General features: G+C 37.3%; 1 protein-coding gene across 2 annotated transcripts in view; it reads right to left on the bottom strand.

Annotated features, from left to right (window-relative positions):
* l(3)72Dn (UTP4 small subunit processome component l(3)72Dn) overlaps positions 1-17,553 on the bottom strand; it is a 66,626-nt gene that overhangs the window by 18,451 nt on the left and 30,622 nt on the right. The window contains exons 1-7 of one of the 2 annotated variants that reach the window (XM_069845323.1): positions 9,984-10,189; positions 9,318-9,492; positions 9,153-9,221; positions 8,275-8,359; positions 6,621-6,819; positions 3,360-3,478; positions 2,116-2,277 (exon numbers count right to left, since the gene is read on the bottom strand). In XM_069845323.1, the coding sequence (XP_069701424.1) occupies positions 2,116-2,277; positions 3,360-3,478; positions 6,621-6,819; positions 8,275-8,359; positions 9,153-9,221; positions 9,318-9,492; positions 9,984-10,087 (913 nt within the window). In that variant the 5' untranslated portion in view covers positions 10,088-10,189. Of the gene's footprint in view, positions 1-2,115; positions 2,278-3,359; positions 3,479-6,620; positions 6,820-8,274; positions 8,360-9,152; positions 9,222-9,317; positions 9,493-9,983; positions 10,190-17,553 lie in introns of those variants that run through there. The other variant, XM_069845326.1, reaches the window with a different exon arrangement.

Genomic DNA, 17,553 nt, shown 5'->3' with positions numbered 1-17,553 from the left:
ATTATATTGAATTATGACTTGCTTTATTTCTTGATGAAAGCACATGCATTAGATATGACTAGCAATTCCTTTTTTATGCCGACACCATGGCTAATATGAGGGTGGACTGAGCTCCATCAGAATCATGCAAAGTGTTAAGGTGGAACAACGTGTTAATATCAAATTCCTCATAAAACTTGGGAAATCCGCCATGGAAACTTACAATTTGTTGACAGACGTGTATGGTGATCAGTGTCTATCTTGCACGCAACATTTCGTAGCAATGTATTTCATAGGTAAGCAAAATGAAATAATGCAAAAGAAAGCTACAGGTTTTACCTATTCTTCAACATTGGAACCAAGTCTCTCGACACATTTCTCCCATTGTTACACCATATTCAGTACTACTTATTCATAAAACTCTGTTTTTTGGGTATATGCGCATGACTGATTTCACTTCTTCATCCGAACCGAAGCATTGTCCTCCTATGATGAAGAAGAATGGGTGGAGTGGAGATCATATGATAATGCAGAATTCCTGCACGGAAATATCATATGTACTTCGATACACCACAATAATATGTTGTCCTCATAGGAATTTTTTCATTGGTACGAAGAGGTGGAAGTCAGACAGTGCGAAGCCTGGACTGTAGATGGGTGACTGCCGCCTTAATGATGTCTCTGACATTGGGTGGTATTGCAGCAGTCACTGGTCGGCTGGAACATGCTTTGTCAGCGGACTTCTTCGAAGAACCTGCACCACCTGGAGATGTTGCTATGGTCCAGACAATCAAGCACCATACACCTCCAATATTTCGCTGTGGATTTCACTAGAATTTTTCGTTTTTCGCAAAAAAAAAAAAAAAAAAAAAAAAAAAACGGACTACACCTCGCTGCTCTTCACAAGTGAACGATGGTAGAAAACGCGTAATTTTTACTCAGTAGTTACAGGTAGTTCCGCGAGGGTGACATCTAAAACTTAATATTTAACCAATTCAACCAGGAATCCATGAGCCATTCTTCCACTTATCTGGTCTCCTTCTTCTCATCCATTCATGAAGGATCTCCAAAACCTTCTTATAATACACCTGATTGACAGTCTGACCTTCAGGCACCCAAATCAATGTAGATAATCCCTCAGATATCAAAATAAAGCTATCATCATGGGTTTGAATTTTGACTTACTCATTCGCACTTTTTTTCCTTAGAGATTGGGGGCTCTTCCAGTGCATGGATTGTTGCACTATCTCAGAATCATATTCAAAAATCCAAGTTTAATCACTACATTTTGGAGGAAATGAGGATCATTTTCAATGTTTTCAAGAGTCAGCACAACGATTCACTTGATATTCCTTTTATTCAGCTTGAGGATTTTTGATACCACTTCAGCACACACTTTTTTCATGTGAAAATAGTCATGTAAAATATGTCTAACAGTTTTCTTATTGATGTTACTGACTTTTGATATTGCTCAAATGCTCAGGTGACTGTATCTTCAAACAATTTTAGTAACTTTCTCGACATTGTTTTCAGGTCTCGAAGTGCAAGGATATCCTGATTGTGAATATTCCTGACATCTTCCCTACACAACCAGTCGAAAACTTGCGTGCGAGATAGACACTGATCACCATACACGTCTGTCAACAAATTGTAAGTTTCCATGGCGGATTTCCCAAGTTTTATGAGGAATTTGATATTAACACATTGTTCCATTTTAGCACTTAGCATGATTCTGATGGAGCTCAGACGAACAGTCCGATTCTAACAAAGGCTACAGTCAGACTGCTCCATGCATGTGTCTGAAAGTTTGTGCACAGGCAGAGGAGAGTCCACAGGTCAATGCTCTAACCAGGTCTTTGTTCTCAATGTGACCAGAAAGCAGTAATGAAAATCAACCGAAAACTTAATTGCCACAATTCGTTATGTTTAAGAGGAAAATATTCATTTTTGACATTTCACTGCTTTTATGATCTACAAAAACGCAAAAGGATGCGGTTACTAGGTTATAAGATGGCAGATGGCTGAGCATTGACAACAATCCATGTTTAATAGTATGATTGGAAGTTCTAAGAAAATCCATTCATATTTTAATTTATTTATCAGTCTATTCAGACTTTTATAATAACACACACTAACCTGCTGACAAGAGCTTTCCCTCTGCCAAAGTAAGGGCTCGCACATCATGTTCGTGTATACGACGTTGTATTGACTTCACCCATTTGCTTCTTCTACTGCTACCTGTATCATTACTGCCTCGCAGCCACACTTTTTCAAAACTGACGATCAATGGATCCACACCTATGAAAAGGCGAAGGATTATACTGATGTGGTGAAGCTAGTTTAACACGAAGACGTTACCTTTATTTTTATTGGCACTACTTCTATTATACGGGACTCACCTCACTGGCCCTGTGAAGAATGCAATAGGAATGCATCAACTGTTATTCACTCCAAAGCCAATTGAAACCACGCCCCTATTCGCCAGTTTCTGAACTGATAACATCTACAGTAGAAGCTTCATACACCCATTAACGAATCACTATACCTGTATTAACCCCTGCAGTAGTTGAATGGCCAGATCTTTAGCCTGTCAACTCCTCTTTATCAGTTCCACTACATTCCCACTCCCAGCTTCCCCTGTGATGGTCTCCTCCAGCTAGGGCCGATGAGGTGAGTTCCACTTTAGATCATATATACCCAGATTGCTCATTTCTATATTAAAATTGTTAACGCTTTGAAGAGAACAACCGCCAGGATCGCCAACCATCCACCGCAAATGAACACAAGATGGCAGTACAGTCGCTAAAGCAATTCAAATGGGAGTTATGACGTGACTCCTTATGTATCAACTAGATGGCAGCATAGTAAAGCCTATAAGGCCAAGCAATCTGGGTATATATGATCTAGGGTACCACACTGTACATGTGTTTATCTGTTACAAAAATTTGTAAAATTGAATTTAATTAAGTTTTGAGTACTGCTTATAATTTTAGCATTACAATACTGTATCTTTCTTTATGAAAATAAAATTTAAGTTTTCATGTCTGTAAATATGAGCATAAAATAGCCTATGTACTGCGCCAGGAGTGACGACTATAGCTTACTTACCAGCGTCCACACCTGTGGAATAATGGTCAGTGCGTCTGGCCGCGAAACCAAGTGGCCAGGGTTCGAACCCCGGTTGGGGCAAGTTACCTTGTTGAGGTTTTTTCCGGGGTTTTCCCTCAACCCAATACGAGCAAATGCTGGATAACTTTCGGTGCTGGACCCCGGACTCATTTCACCGGCATTATTACCTTCATTTCATTCAGACGCTAAATAACCTAGATGTTGATACAGCGTCGTAAAATAACCCAATAAAATAAAAAATAAATACTTACCAGCACAATAAACAGACTGTTCATCTTCGGTTAAACAAAGGGATAAAATGTCCGCCCTGTGAGTCTGGAAGCCCTCAATTTGAGTTCCTGTATTGCCTTCCCAGAAGGTAAGACGACCCCTGATAAAGAAAATACATACAACTACTTCAGTTTTCATTCTTTGAAAGTGGGAAGAGTGAAGCAAAAAAGCACCAAAACAATTATACTTATTCTCAGCTCTGAAATGATTAAACCAAAATCAATGTTATTAGAGGAAAAAAACTCGCTCTGGTGCCGGGGATCGAACCCAGGTCCTTGGTTCTACCTACCAAGTACTCTAACCATTGAGCTACGCCGAAGTTCAGTCAACAGCACCGGATCGAATCCCTCTCCTCTAGAGTCTTTTCCCTTTTGTGGCCTTACTCCATGTTCGACATATATGTTGACATATTATATTAGGTCAACTGCCATTATACAAGAAGCGCACTCAATTGAATGACTTGGTAGCTGGGATTCCACAGTATAGGCACTGTTGGGCGAAGAATCTACATAAAGATTAAGTTTTGGACCTACAGAATTTATCTGTTATGGTAACAATTGTTATTAGAGGAGCAAGTTTTTTTCCTCTAATAACAAGTGTTACCATAACAAATAAATTCTGCAGAACCAAAAAAAAATTAATCTTGACATACATAATCAATGTGTTCTTACTACAGTTAAGTCTCTGTTGCTACACAGTGGCTCAAGATTCAGAGTTTGTTTAGTGCTTTACGGTTGTCAATAATATATTTAAAGTATGAGTGTTACAGGGAACATGACATGATTTAAGAGACTGTCACAGTGTTCAAGGCGGTCTGAGATTCTTAGGTTGTTGCACTGTGCCATAGTTGCAAAAACATCTGTTATGACATGGTCACACATCACTACTTTTACAGAGCTGCAGTGCAAAATACTGCACAACTCATGAACTGCAATGTGTGAATAATAGTGTAACTCGAAAAGCAGAGGCATCGAAAAGGCTGTTCACTACTTTTCATGCCACGCACAGCTTAAATGTTGTGATGTGTGAACAGGGTTCTCAGGGTTGCAGCAGCATCATTTTTCATATTGGGTTTATTGAAACTTTTGCAGTGGTTGCAAACAGCATTGCTACCTAAATGTGCCTATAATACTTTATATTGTTTTTATACATTTTAGTGTTTGGAGTGATGAAAATAAGTTCACGAGAGTAGTACTACTATAATCTTTTCGCTGTTAAAATAATCCTAATGTAAACACAAGCACGTGGCTGTCATTTTTATTTTTTTTATTGGGTTATTTTACGACGCTATATCAACATCTAGGTTATTTAGCATCTGAATGAAATGAAAGTGATAATGCCGGTGAAATGAGTCCGGGGTCCAGCACCGAAAGTTACCCAGCATTTGCTCGGATTGGGTTGAGGGAAAACCCCAAAAAAAACCTCAACCAGGTAACTTGTCCCGACCGGGATTCGAACCCGGGCCACCTGGTTTCACGGCAGATGTGCTGACCGTTACTCCACAGATGTGGACACGTGGCTGTCATATCCATGATTGGCTCCTAGTTAAAACATTCACAAGACATAGTAAAATATAGTTCCGTATTTGATGACCATAATATTGTGTTTAAATTAAAAGAAAATTTGAATTCTAGTTGATAAATATAATGAAACGTAAAACTTGACTCGTATGTACAACTTTATATAAAAGTAAAGGTACATTTAGATTTGTCATTTTCTATGAAAATGAATGAATACAAAAAGTAATACCAAGGTAGTTTATTCTTGTAACAAAATAGCGTCCCTTGGTCTTGATCTTGTTGTCCACATAACCGAGTGGTAGTATGGCTTCTGCATTCATAATGTGTGGTTAAATTTAAGAGAGGTGTAACACTTTTGTCTGACAGTGATTGATATTATTCGAAAGTTTATAATAATTTAATTAATGAGAAAGTAACTGTTTTGTAAGCAAATGAATGCATAGTAGCGACACGAGACCTACTTTGAGAGTAACAGAAAATATCTCACATGAAGCAGAATGTACAACAGTGGGCGGAATCACGTACTGAGAAATGGTGGCGTGATGATGCGACCAATCAGGCCTCATTTGATCAAGTGCTATTGTTTACAATAGGATTATTCTAACAGCGAAAAGATTATAGTTATCACTGAAGTATATTGGCATTTTGTAACAGTTTTATAATAAAAAGAATGTCAATTTCTAATACTAGTTAGGACAAAAAAATAAATAATAGACCTACATGAATCAAGAGAGTGCTTCATTAATAAATAAATAATAATCCGAGGCACGACAGCCCATGAAGGACCATGACTGACCAGCCAGCTGCTGGCCTCACGTCCACATGACGAAGCAGAGGTGGACGATCACCCAACAAGAAAGGAGGTATCATACGGTTAGCACGATGATTCCTCAGTCGTTATAGCTAGCTTTTGTAACCGAATTTTGCTACTTATCGTAGCTCCCCAAGTACATCACAATGCTGGGTGGGCACTGGTCCCATACATTGTACGAAATTTCATGAGTACTCAAACCAGCGCGCATTCTGTAATGCGAGTCGTAGGTAGGATGCCTTAAACCACGATGTCACAGCAGAGGACTTAATAAAGCAAGCTTGATTTAAATTAAGGTAAATAAAGTAAAACAATTTCTTTACATATTCTTTAACGACTGTCGAAGAAATAGAGAGAGGGAGTAAAATATATTTCAAGAAAGAAAGATGAAATAAGGGGTGGGGTGTATGGTCAAGAGCTATAACGGCTGGGGGGATCATCGTGCTAACCACACGATACCTCCATTCTGGTTGGATGATCGTCCACCTCTGCTTTGGCATGTGGGCGTGAGGCCAGCAGCCAGCTGGTCGCTCTAGGCCCTTCACGGGCTGTAGCGCCACTGATTATTATTATTATTTTTGTGTATGGTCAAGGAAAAAACAAGCAACTTTTGCAGCTGCATTAGAAATGTTTCACAGCAAAAGTAGTTATGTGTGATTGTACTTTCAGCTCTGGAAACAAGAACTATTCAGATCCAGATTCAGGACCAATTGATCCAATAGATAGGTTCCCCTTTCTTTGTCTTCCCTCATGACTAAGCTAATCTGTAACTATGAAACATTGCATGTTTCTGCACTTAATGATAGTCCAAAAACCAAAACTTCTTATGCAATCTCAATGACAATTCTGCAAAACTTGTTAATTAGTTTTACAACAATGGTGAGGTAAAATGCATTTAAAATTGTGATTACCTGGAGTCACCACTAACTATAGTAAAGTCACGAGTTACTGCAAGACACCAAACAATAGTTTCTCTTGAGGACTGAACACGACCAGGCTTCATACGATGTATGGCATGTCCAGATTCAACATTCCATATTCGAACAGCATCTGCTGATCCTGTGACAATCACATCACCAGTCGCATCCCATGCTAGACAGAGGATTCGCCCTGTAAATCAGAATAAATATAGGCCCATTGTTGTTTGAAGGAGATTCTACATTTGTTCCAACAAGCAATTCAGAATGCATTCCAAACTAATACCGAACTTCTTTCTATGCATGCGCCAGTTGTGTATGGTCTCAGAACTAAACTACAGCCGGCCAGTCTCCGGCTCTGACATTTCGCTTGGAAAGAGAAGAGAGAACGAGAGAGAAAGATAGTGACCAGCATTGCCAACCTGTGGCGTTTTGAAGTTGTGAAAAGAACCTCGAAATTCCACTGTGAATGAAACTATTCTGCTAAATTTTAACATTAAAACACTCTGGTTCGGTTTAAAGTAATGTTTTTAATTCTATTGTAATTTGCTGTTACAAGACTAGAGTTCTGATATGCGAAGATTAATTCAATCGCAGTTTGCAATGCTGGGAGAGAGGCGGGCACTAGAGGTTAAAGTTGTCTGCTAGAACCAACCAGCTATGAGCGTCTGATGTATTTAGCGCGATGTTGCCACTTTTTTTTATGCGAAGCACGTGGCAAATGAGTCGTTACTTCTTTGTGTTATAGTACAGGAGAATTAGTTGTGTTGTTTTGTGTTTGAGTGATTTACAGTGCCTGTAAACCTTATTATTGATATAGTAATATGGCCAGTGGTTCGTCAGAATCTAAAAAGAAAAGAATCTGCTCTTTTAAGAGCCAAAATCATGAATTTATATACAGATTGCGTGAATATTTTGAGAAGGAGCGAGACAATGGAGAACCTCTTCTCCCTGTATGAAAGTGGTTGATCGAGTTTGTGACGCTTTGAAGGTGGGAAAAACAGCCGTTAAAACTGTGGCATCCTTCCACTTGAGTATTAACAGATTCTAAGGAAAGTAGAGTCTATTCCATTTGATACACTTTCATTATAAAGATATTCCCATAGTCTGTGGTAATATACTGTAGGCCTATGTATAATTTACATACGTGTTCGCATTAGTTTTTATTCTGTTATAATTATTTAGCTGTGTACATTAACGAAAGATGTGATCTACGTTTGTGTAAAGCTGTAAAATGATTTACATATGCGTTTGCATTAGTTTTTAATTCTGTTATAATTATTTAGCTGTAAAATGATTTACATACGCGTTCGCATTAGTTTTTTTTTTCTTTTTGTGATCTACGCTAGCTGTGTAGATTAACGAAGGATGTGATCTAAGTTATATGTAAAATGATTTATAGGCAAGCCTACGCGTTCGAATTAGCTTTTATTCCGCGCCACAAAATCGGCCGGCGAGCGCGTGACAATTTTCATTCTGTCTATACGTATTGGCAACACTGTCTCCCTCGGTCATGAGAAACGTCAGGGCCGGAGAACGACCGGCTGTACTGTAGTTAGGGATTTTACATTTCATATTAAAAATATATTCATCTTCCGAACTTAATTCGGATCATTAAATCTCTCTTAATTGTAAAATCAAAACTAACCTTCTTGTCTATCCAGAATCTTCTCGTACATTAATTCATTTTCAGTCACTGAAAATATATTAATATAACCATCCTCTGTGCCAGCCTGCAAAAAATATTAAAATAATTTAACATACTACATATTAGAAATAGTGAGGGAAACTACTACACGAAAGCCACGTGATGATAATAAATGTGAACATATATTTCATAAATTAATAGTGAGATTGATTAGCTCTGTAAACACGATGTCCTGTTTGTTACAGGTGAGATACAATTACAAAAATTAATGATTTTCTGCTTCTTGTTACGTGTATTAATTATCATGAATCGAAATTATTTCACAAAGTTACCTGTGTATTTCTCCAGACATTATCCAGAATACAGAAATGATTATGAATTTTTCAATTTAGCCTAGTTTAAATAATTCTTTAGTTTGTTCCTATGGAGATTTTATATTGAGCATTGGTTGTGAGAGTGTCAGTTTCAATTTCACCAAAATTTCATGATTAAAAAGATAAATAAATAAAAAATAAATAGGTCTATCGTCATACTGTCTCTCCTCTAAACAGTATATGAGGTTCATAAATGATAACAAATTTTAAACCACAGCAACTGCTTCCAATAAAAAAGAATATTATTCCTGTTGTTGTCATTGTCCGATGCTTAACTATCGTAATGAAGCCACTTGTTTTCTTGCAGTCTAATAGTTTTTCCAAAATGCTTTTTTTTTATGAGAAGACTATTAGACAGTGAGACGATTTTTGTCCATGATTGGCTGAAATCAATATCTGTATAATGAAAAATGTATGAAAGAAACTAAACATTCGTTTTTGTCTGAACTTTTTAGCACCTACAGTATATGCAAGAATTAAACAGAGCATCATATCACAACTTACTGCAAAATGTGATTTACTCCTATTGATCTCAAGACACCAACAAGGACCAGCTGTCACAGGAACTTCATACTGTAAGATAGAAATTAAGAATGAAATATATTTTCTTCATATTTGTCTAAACCATTCAAGAGAAAAATCAAATTAATTTTAACAGCATTTTCTTACCTTGCTTGATAGCGTTTGCAGATTATATTCTGTAATAGTCCCCTGGAGACCTGCACTGAACAAACGATTACCACACCATGCCACAGCTTCTACTGAACTATTCACTCTTGCTGGCAATGCTCGTTCAATATGGGGTGCATGGGAAAGATTCCAAACCTCTATTGAGCCGTCTGATCTAATAACACAAAAAGGTTTATTGAAAATAACATAGAGCTGTGTTAGCTATTGTAATGTTACAGTGCTTTTGTCCGTAATAAAATTGGTTCGACTAGCATTGCAGGATTCTAAGTCTAGAAAGGCTTATACTGTATATAACATACAGTGATTTGTTGAAAGATATCGGTATTATTTATTCTTATTTCAGTGATTCAAAATTGTACTAGATAATTTTGCTCAGGCCTATATAACATAACCTAAACGAGTTGCTAGTATGTTATTTGACAAGTGTAACAAAACTAGCATAATTACGTAAAGGAATAGGTTAATATAAAAGCTGCTTGCATTAGTACCTTACGCCTATAATAAAGTTGTGTTCTTTCACATTTAGTCTTATTTCCCATGTTTTTAATATCCTATTTAAGGAACTGTGGTAAAAATTAATTACTAAAATATTTGTAGTATAGCCTATAATAGTTACACACATGTAATCTAGTAAATTCAATGTACCTTGACAATGCCAATTTCTTCAAATTCGACTCATAGGACAAACAATGAATCGCTCTTGGTTGCAAGTCATAAAATCTCACATTATGCACTCTACACGTTGACATTTTAATTATTAAAATTCCTTAATTTTAAATATAAACAACACATGGCCACTTGCAGTTCGCACTCTACAACACTGTGCAACCATGTGGTCTTCAAGGTTACGCAAGATAGCCAACATTGACGAATAACAATCATAAACCTAAAAACCGTAATACTACAGAATCACCAACTGCCTATCATTATCACCACAGTCGTGATCATAGACATATAAATAGAGGTCGCGATTATCACCCTGATCACATTACTTCAATACATTAATTTAATCGCTACCACTGATTTTTTCTCTCACTCTATACCACTCCACTGTATTCCTCACCTTTATTTTCCTCCACTTCCCTCTTGTTTCCTTTACCTATTTTATTCTACCCCTGATTACGAATATATAAGTAATCAGAGATTCTACTAACTTCTTTGTATTAAATTAGAATACATGACTCCCTTTAGTATTCTATTAATTTTAATTGAGATAAGTTAAATTGCCACATTTTTATTTCTCCCCCCCCCCACTGTAATATGCGGAAGCCACCAGCGTGGCTCAGTCGGTTAAGACGCTTGCCTGCAGGTCTGAAGTTGCGCTTGGGCGCGGGTTCGATCCTTGCTTGGGCTGATTACCTGGTTGGGTTTTTTCCAACCGTAAGGTGAATACCAGGTAATCTATGGCGAATCCTCGGCCTCATCTCGCCAAATACCATCTCGCTATCACCAATCTCATCGACGCTAAATAATCTAGTACTTGATACAGCGTCGTTAAATAACCAACTAAAAAAAATGTGCGGACAAACGTGACGTCATATAGGTCTATTACCACAGTCTAGTATATACAGTCACGAAGCTCAATACGTAGTAAATATGCTTCCATAGATAGTTGCTGACCACTAGGATCGCTACTATCGCCTCATTACAGACAATGTGAAATAGTACCGGCACAGTCTATTGTTCCTAGCACCCTCACAACTAAAGCTTCGTGACTGTATATACTAGACTGTGCTATTACGTCATCCAACTTCTTGATCGAGAAAACAGCGACTCTTCCTTGGATTCTACCAAGATGTCTAAATTAATAAAAATATATTAACAGAGAAAAACTTCTAACGTTTGTATATTTTAAGCTTTACAGCCTAATGTTGATAGTTTATGTCAGAATCGAACCTCAGCAACAATAACTTATTATTATCGACAATAATACAGTTCATCCAACGTAAGATCCGCCCTTAATATACCGTACATAATATTATTACTCTGTGCACGTGATCGACTAACAATAACTCTACTCCAACCTGTTGTTATGCTGTAGCTTATTGAATTCAAATGCATTTTTCGCATTTACAGTCTCATTCGTTTGGGTATGGATAATTTTAATTTATTATTATAAAGCTATTATGATAGTAGGAAAAATTTCTTGCTGCTTATATTATGATTAAAAGATGGGAGTTTCCTTATATGACAATCAACAATGCATAATCTGAATGAACAAATGAAAATCGTAGATGATTAAAATTAAAAAAACAGCGGGCACAGTGTGTTCTTTGGTATGCTAAATTCGAGTGTGTTAAGAGTTCAAAGAGAATTTCGACGTGAGTATGGTGTGCGCAATGTACCTAAATACGATTCTATAATGTTGTGGTATCGAACATTTGTAAAAACAGGTTCTATGTTTAAAAAAAAACATGCAGAAGGTCGCAGGCGAAACCCAGTACGAGAAGCAGCTATCTCTTGGCTTGGCCCCCAAACTCCCCAGATCTAACCCCTCCTGACTTCTTCGTGTGGGGTTTTGTTAAACCCAGCAACCCAGCAACATTGATGATCTGACAGTAAAAATTACTCAAGCTTTTCGTTCTGAAAAGGAATTTTAAAATGTTACATTTGTTCGGATCAAATTTCTGCACATTTAAAGGACAAAACTAAAATTATTTGAATAATTTATCTTAAACTGACTGAGCATATTTGGAATTAAATCAAAGGCTTTCCTAAACCATAGGCCTACTGTGAAATGTTTAAGATAAAACAATAATTTTTTCTCGAAAAGAAAACAAGAACGAGGAAAATTGTAGGCCTACTAAAAACTTTTTTGTTCGAAATATATGAAAGAATAGCCCCTTGAAATTGACATTACTTACAATTCATTCTGTATAGTTCACAAGCGAAGACTAGAGGAAGTCAGAAAATGGGTAAGATTGGAGAATGTTGGGTTTGCGAAGAAAGACCTGGCCTGGAGCAGAAAACTATGAACGGATTGTTACATTTATTTTATTCGTATGATAGAGTAAGGAAGTTATTTTTTTCTAATGTTCTTCCTCTATTCAAGGAAGCATATTAATATAGCCTAACCTAAATAGCACAGAGAAAATGGTTCTAAAAGCCATAAATCTATCATAAATAAATAAACAACTAAATAAAATATTATATGAATAACTCAGTGCAGCCACCGGCATAGCTCGGTCGGTTAAGGCGCTTGCCTGCCGATCCGAAGTTGCGCTCTGGCGCAGGTTCAATTCCCACTTGGACTGATTACCTGGTTGGGTTGCCCCCCCCCCCGAGGTTTTTCTCAACTGTAAGGCAAATATCAGGTAATCTATGGCGAATCCTCGGCCTCATCTCGCCAAATATCATATCGCTATCACCATCGACGCTAAATAATCTCGTAGTTGATACAGCGTCGTTAAATAACCAAGTGAAAAAAAACTCAGTGCTTCTGACTTACTATTTGTTCATTACGTAGTGCTGTAGGAGGTAGTATTTGTATGAAATTTTAATAATGATATGAAAGTAAAACAAATAAAGAGACATATACGAGTAAAGGTATCTTTCTTGCTGTTCGCAGGAAAATCTTTGAACTCGTTTCCATCAGAGCCCAAACTATACAAGGGCACTTGTCTGTCCCGCATTTGCTAACTTTTTTCGAGTAAAATGAAATAAAAGTGTTACAAGAGACTGTGCCAGATAAACTAGTATTGCATTGGAATATGCTTTCAAATGTGAAAAAACTACTTTTATAAGTGATCATTTACATAAGATTATGGCACAGAATGTTAAAATGCGATACTACAGACTTGTGTCGCATACTTTCGTGATTTAAATTTCCTTGGACTCAACATTCTACTTCATACTTAAGTTTTAACAAGTAATATACAGGCATTTATACCAAAAAGGAAATACCGGTAATAACATAAAAGTCATTTTTCTGCTAATAAGACCTATATTTCAATCCAATATCCACAGTTTGGAGTCCCGATGCATTGTTACCTTTCTATCTATTAGTCCCCGTTCAGGGGAGGGCATGGACTGGTAGTGTCCTCGCATACAGCCGCTTGGATGGGCCCACTGTACTACCCAGAATGGAATGGTGTGCATTCTTTGGTCCCCTGTGCACCACTTCCAAACTTCTCTACAGCCTACATGATCCCTTTACCTTTCCTCCTATCATCAGCAACGAACGGAGCAAGCCCGAAGTTTAGGAAAGAAACGGAGATGATGATGATTGATGATGATGATGAAAGAGGGGAAATATTATAAATAATGGTGAAATGAGTCCGAGGTCCAACGCCGAAAGTTACCCAGCAATTCTGCTTCAATTGGTCGAGGAAAAACCTCGGAAAAAACCGAGCCTGCTTGTTCATGGTCAGACGTGCTAACCGTTACTTCACAGCGGTGGACCATTGTTACCCTTGCTCTGTCGTCGCGTTACTGGTTTATACTCGTAATTTCGTTAGACATTTTTGTACGGATGAAAATATTCTGAACGTCGAAAATGTGAAAGAGAAAATGACAAACTGCCCAACCTATTCATTCACCTACACTACCGGTCAAAAGTTTTCGATCACCTATCACAACTTTGGATTTGTGGTTAAAACAGGGATTTCGTTTTGAATATTCTATCATATCATAATGTTAGAGAGAGAAAATATTTATTTTGTTGGTCTATTTAGTTTCCCGATGTGTTTGTACGTTGAAATAAAGTGTATAGTTGTTTCATAGCTGATCGAAAACTTTTGACCGGTAGTGTACCTACTATATTTTACAGATTGTAGTAGGCCTACGTCCATGTAAGACGAATGTGACAGCAAGTAACGTAAATCTCTAAGCGATATAAATTGCTTGATCTCAAAATGTGCCTACCGGTACTAAAGTACAGCTTATACTAAGTACCGGTACCAATATATTAACCGTTTTTAACGAACTAAAAGTATAAAATTTAATAAGCGAATGGTATTGTATACCGGTACTCCTTGAGCCTTAAAAACAAGTTTTATTTCAAGATGTTTTACTCTCGTGATATAGCCTAAGTATTAATATAATAGCTACTACCCTACAAAGAATCTACAACAAACGCGGAAAATTGGAATTTCATTGCTCTTCGGTACTTTCTCATTATAAGGTCGGATAAAAGTAATTATGACTTCTGAAGTATGAGAACGTTTCTCTTTCCTTAAGTCACGAATAACATCTAAAACAGCGAAGAAACCATCAAACTGTCTTAACTTTTGTTCTGACGTTTGCGTGTTACAAAGTTTTTGTCGTTGACCATTATATTTCATTGCGCACATGTTCTGTTAACAACAAATAATTTCAAAGGGCTGTAAAGAGAACCGTGATTTGTTGCTATGACAACGAAAACAATAATTTCCCAGTGTTGCCGGTAGTTCGTGATGCTACCCAAGCTTTGCGATCGTGTCCAAGTTTCGTAGTTATTACAAGTCACGTCATTATAACGGGAAACAGAACTAAGGCTGGGTGCACACAGAATCGGACGCGACGCGACACGGCGCGGCGCGAAGCTACGTTTTGCTTTACAACACCTCGCGACAGCTTAAAACTGTCTGCTCGCGACAACTGATTTGCTGGCTGTGGGATTGGAAAACTGGCCTAGGCTAGAAAATGGCGTCAATAATAGAGGACTGTCTATATGAAAAATTCTATTGTATTTGCTTATTATTTCCTAAGGACGTAAGCTCCTAAAAATCTATACGATTGAAAGAGTCTTAAAATTAAAATGTACTGCACAAACGTCATTTTTTATGTTTATGACTACTTCACGACTCACAATAAAGAAAAATAATATATTAAATCAATAATGAGTGACAGTATAGAGCAGAGAATTAGGCTTACTACAAATTACACTGGTCAACAGTCATTTTGCGCCAGACATAAAACTAACAAATTCTTACTAATTTCGACCTCCTGAATTAATAAATAACAAGCAAAATGTTCCATCACTTCGGGTTTTCGAGATGCACAATATAATTAATTTTATATGCATTTTATTTAAAAAATCGCCGTATTTCGTGTGTAACTATTTTGTTTTACAAATGTGAAGACCCATTATGTGTAGTATAAGTAGGACACCATGTTAGAAGCACTTGTAGAAAGGGTAATTATTTATTGCCCTTCTACGAGTCTATTTCGAGGGAGTGAAACAGGTTCGCGGTATAAATTCACTTGAGTTTACCTGATTTTACTTGAGATGTGCATTCTTTCATGGTGAGCTTTAATTACATTACTTACTGTGGTTTATATTTTGCAATATATCACCATGTCAAATCCACTTCTAGAAGCGGAAATTGTTTTATTGCCCTTTTCGGTTCCATTTGGAGGGGAAGAAACAGGTTCGCTGTATGAAAACGCTTCAGTTTACCAGGATATTTCTGTGGTGTTACTATTCTGTGTAAGACGTGTATTTCTTTAAAGTGTGCTTTAATGATAATATTCAAAGTACGAATAGTTTATATGTGCGGATTTGAAGGTTGTAGCATTGCTTTTTGGAATGCAATTAGGCTACACAAAATTTTGCTGCTTTCTGTACGAATTAGACAGTCGCGCTCGAGATATTTTATTTTTATTTTATTGGGTTATTTTACGACGCTTTTTCAACATCTAGGTTATTTAGCGTCTGAATGAAATGAGTCCAGGATCCAGCACCGAAAGTTACCCAGCATTTGCTCGTATTGGGTTGAGGGAAAACCCCGGACAAAACCTCAACCAGGTAACTTGCCCCAATCGGGATTAGAACCCGGGCCACCTGTTTTCGCGGCCAGACGCGCTGACCGTTGCTCCACAGGTGTGGACTCGCGTTAGAGATAAGCATTATAAAATAAAACGACAATCACTAGAACCAAGGAAGAAAAATATTATACATCAACCTCTTGTACCTCAAAGCGAAGTAATTTTACCCCTTTTACACAATAAGTTAGGGTTAATGAAGAATTTTGTTAAAGGGATGAATTAAAAAACTGAAGCATTTAAAAATATCCAGGAAAAATTTCCTGCTATTAATAATCCGAATAATCCATGGCGCTACACCCCGTGAAGGGCCCAGACTGACCAGCCGGGTGCTGGCCTCACGTCCACATGCCAAAACAAAGGTGGACGATCATCCAACTAGAATGGAGGTATCGTGTGGTTAGCACGATGATCCCCCCAGTCATTATATCTGGCTTTCACTACCTATCGTAGCTCCCCAAGTGCATCACAATGCTAGGTGGGCACCGGTCAAATACACTGGCCGAAATTTCATGAGAAAATTTCTTCCCCCATGAGGACTCGGACCAGCGCGGATTCCTTAACATTTCCTGCTATTAGTGATTCAAAAATAAAAGAGGGAGTTCTCAATGGACCACAAACTAGAGAAATAATGGACAATCACTTCGAATCTTTGCTGGAAGGAAAAGAGACAGCCGTCTGGATTGCATTCAAGGAGGTTGAATTAATTTTCTGGATAACTGTAGAAGTGAGAACTATGAAGAAGTAGTGAAAAATTTACTGTTGGCGTATTAAACTAGGGGTTGTAAAATTTCCCTGAAAATTCACTTCCTTCACTCACATCTTGACTTTTTTCCCGAGAATTGTGCGATTTCAGTGATGAGCATGATGAGCGCTTCCATCAAGAAATTTCAACTATGGAAAAAAGATACAAAGGACAATGGAATACAGTACCAATATGCTAGCAGACTATTGTTGGACTTTATCTCGTGATGTACCTGATGCCCAGTGTAAAAGAAAATGCAGAAAAAGAAAGCTGTCTGAACAGTGAATATTTAGCCTTATTGTCATTATATAAAACAATATTTTGAAAAGATATAAATTCCAAAATTTCTCAAAAACCGTAACCAACAACTGTTTTTATTGTCATATTCAGAAGGCTCAAATTATATAGAAAACATATATCACATGCCTAGCGCAAAAAAAATGTTAACATTTGTTACGCAGTGTTATTATTATAAATTATTATTCACCTGGTGCTTTCATCTCATTTGCAATTTTTCACATATTTTCAGAAACCACATTATTCTCGTGATATTGTTTCAAAGATTGTACAGAATGTATCTTTCCTGTACTAAATCAACTAATTTATCCGCATCAAGCTCCATTATGAATAATGTGCACTACACAACAATAGTATTTTTTGTAGATAATGAAAGCGTGCAATCATAGCCACTACTAATGCATGCGCAGTACACTGCAGCTATCAGAC

This window comes from Periplaneta americana, chromosome 14, assembly GCF_040183065.1.
Source record: "Periplaneta americana isolate PAMFEO1 chromosome 14, P.americana_PAMFEO1_priV1, whole genome shotgun sequence".
In the NCBI taxonomy this organism is placed as follows: domain Eukaryota; kingdom Metazoa; phylum Arthropoda; class Insecta; order Blattodea; family Blattidae; genus Periplaneta; species Periplaneta americana.
Note: the sequence above shows the minus strand (reverse complement) of the source record. Positions and strands in the feature narration are given on the sequence as shown.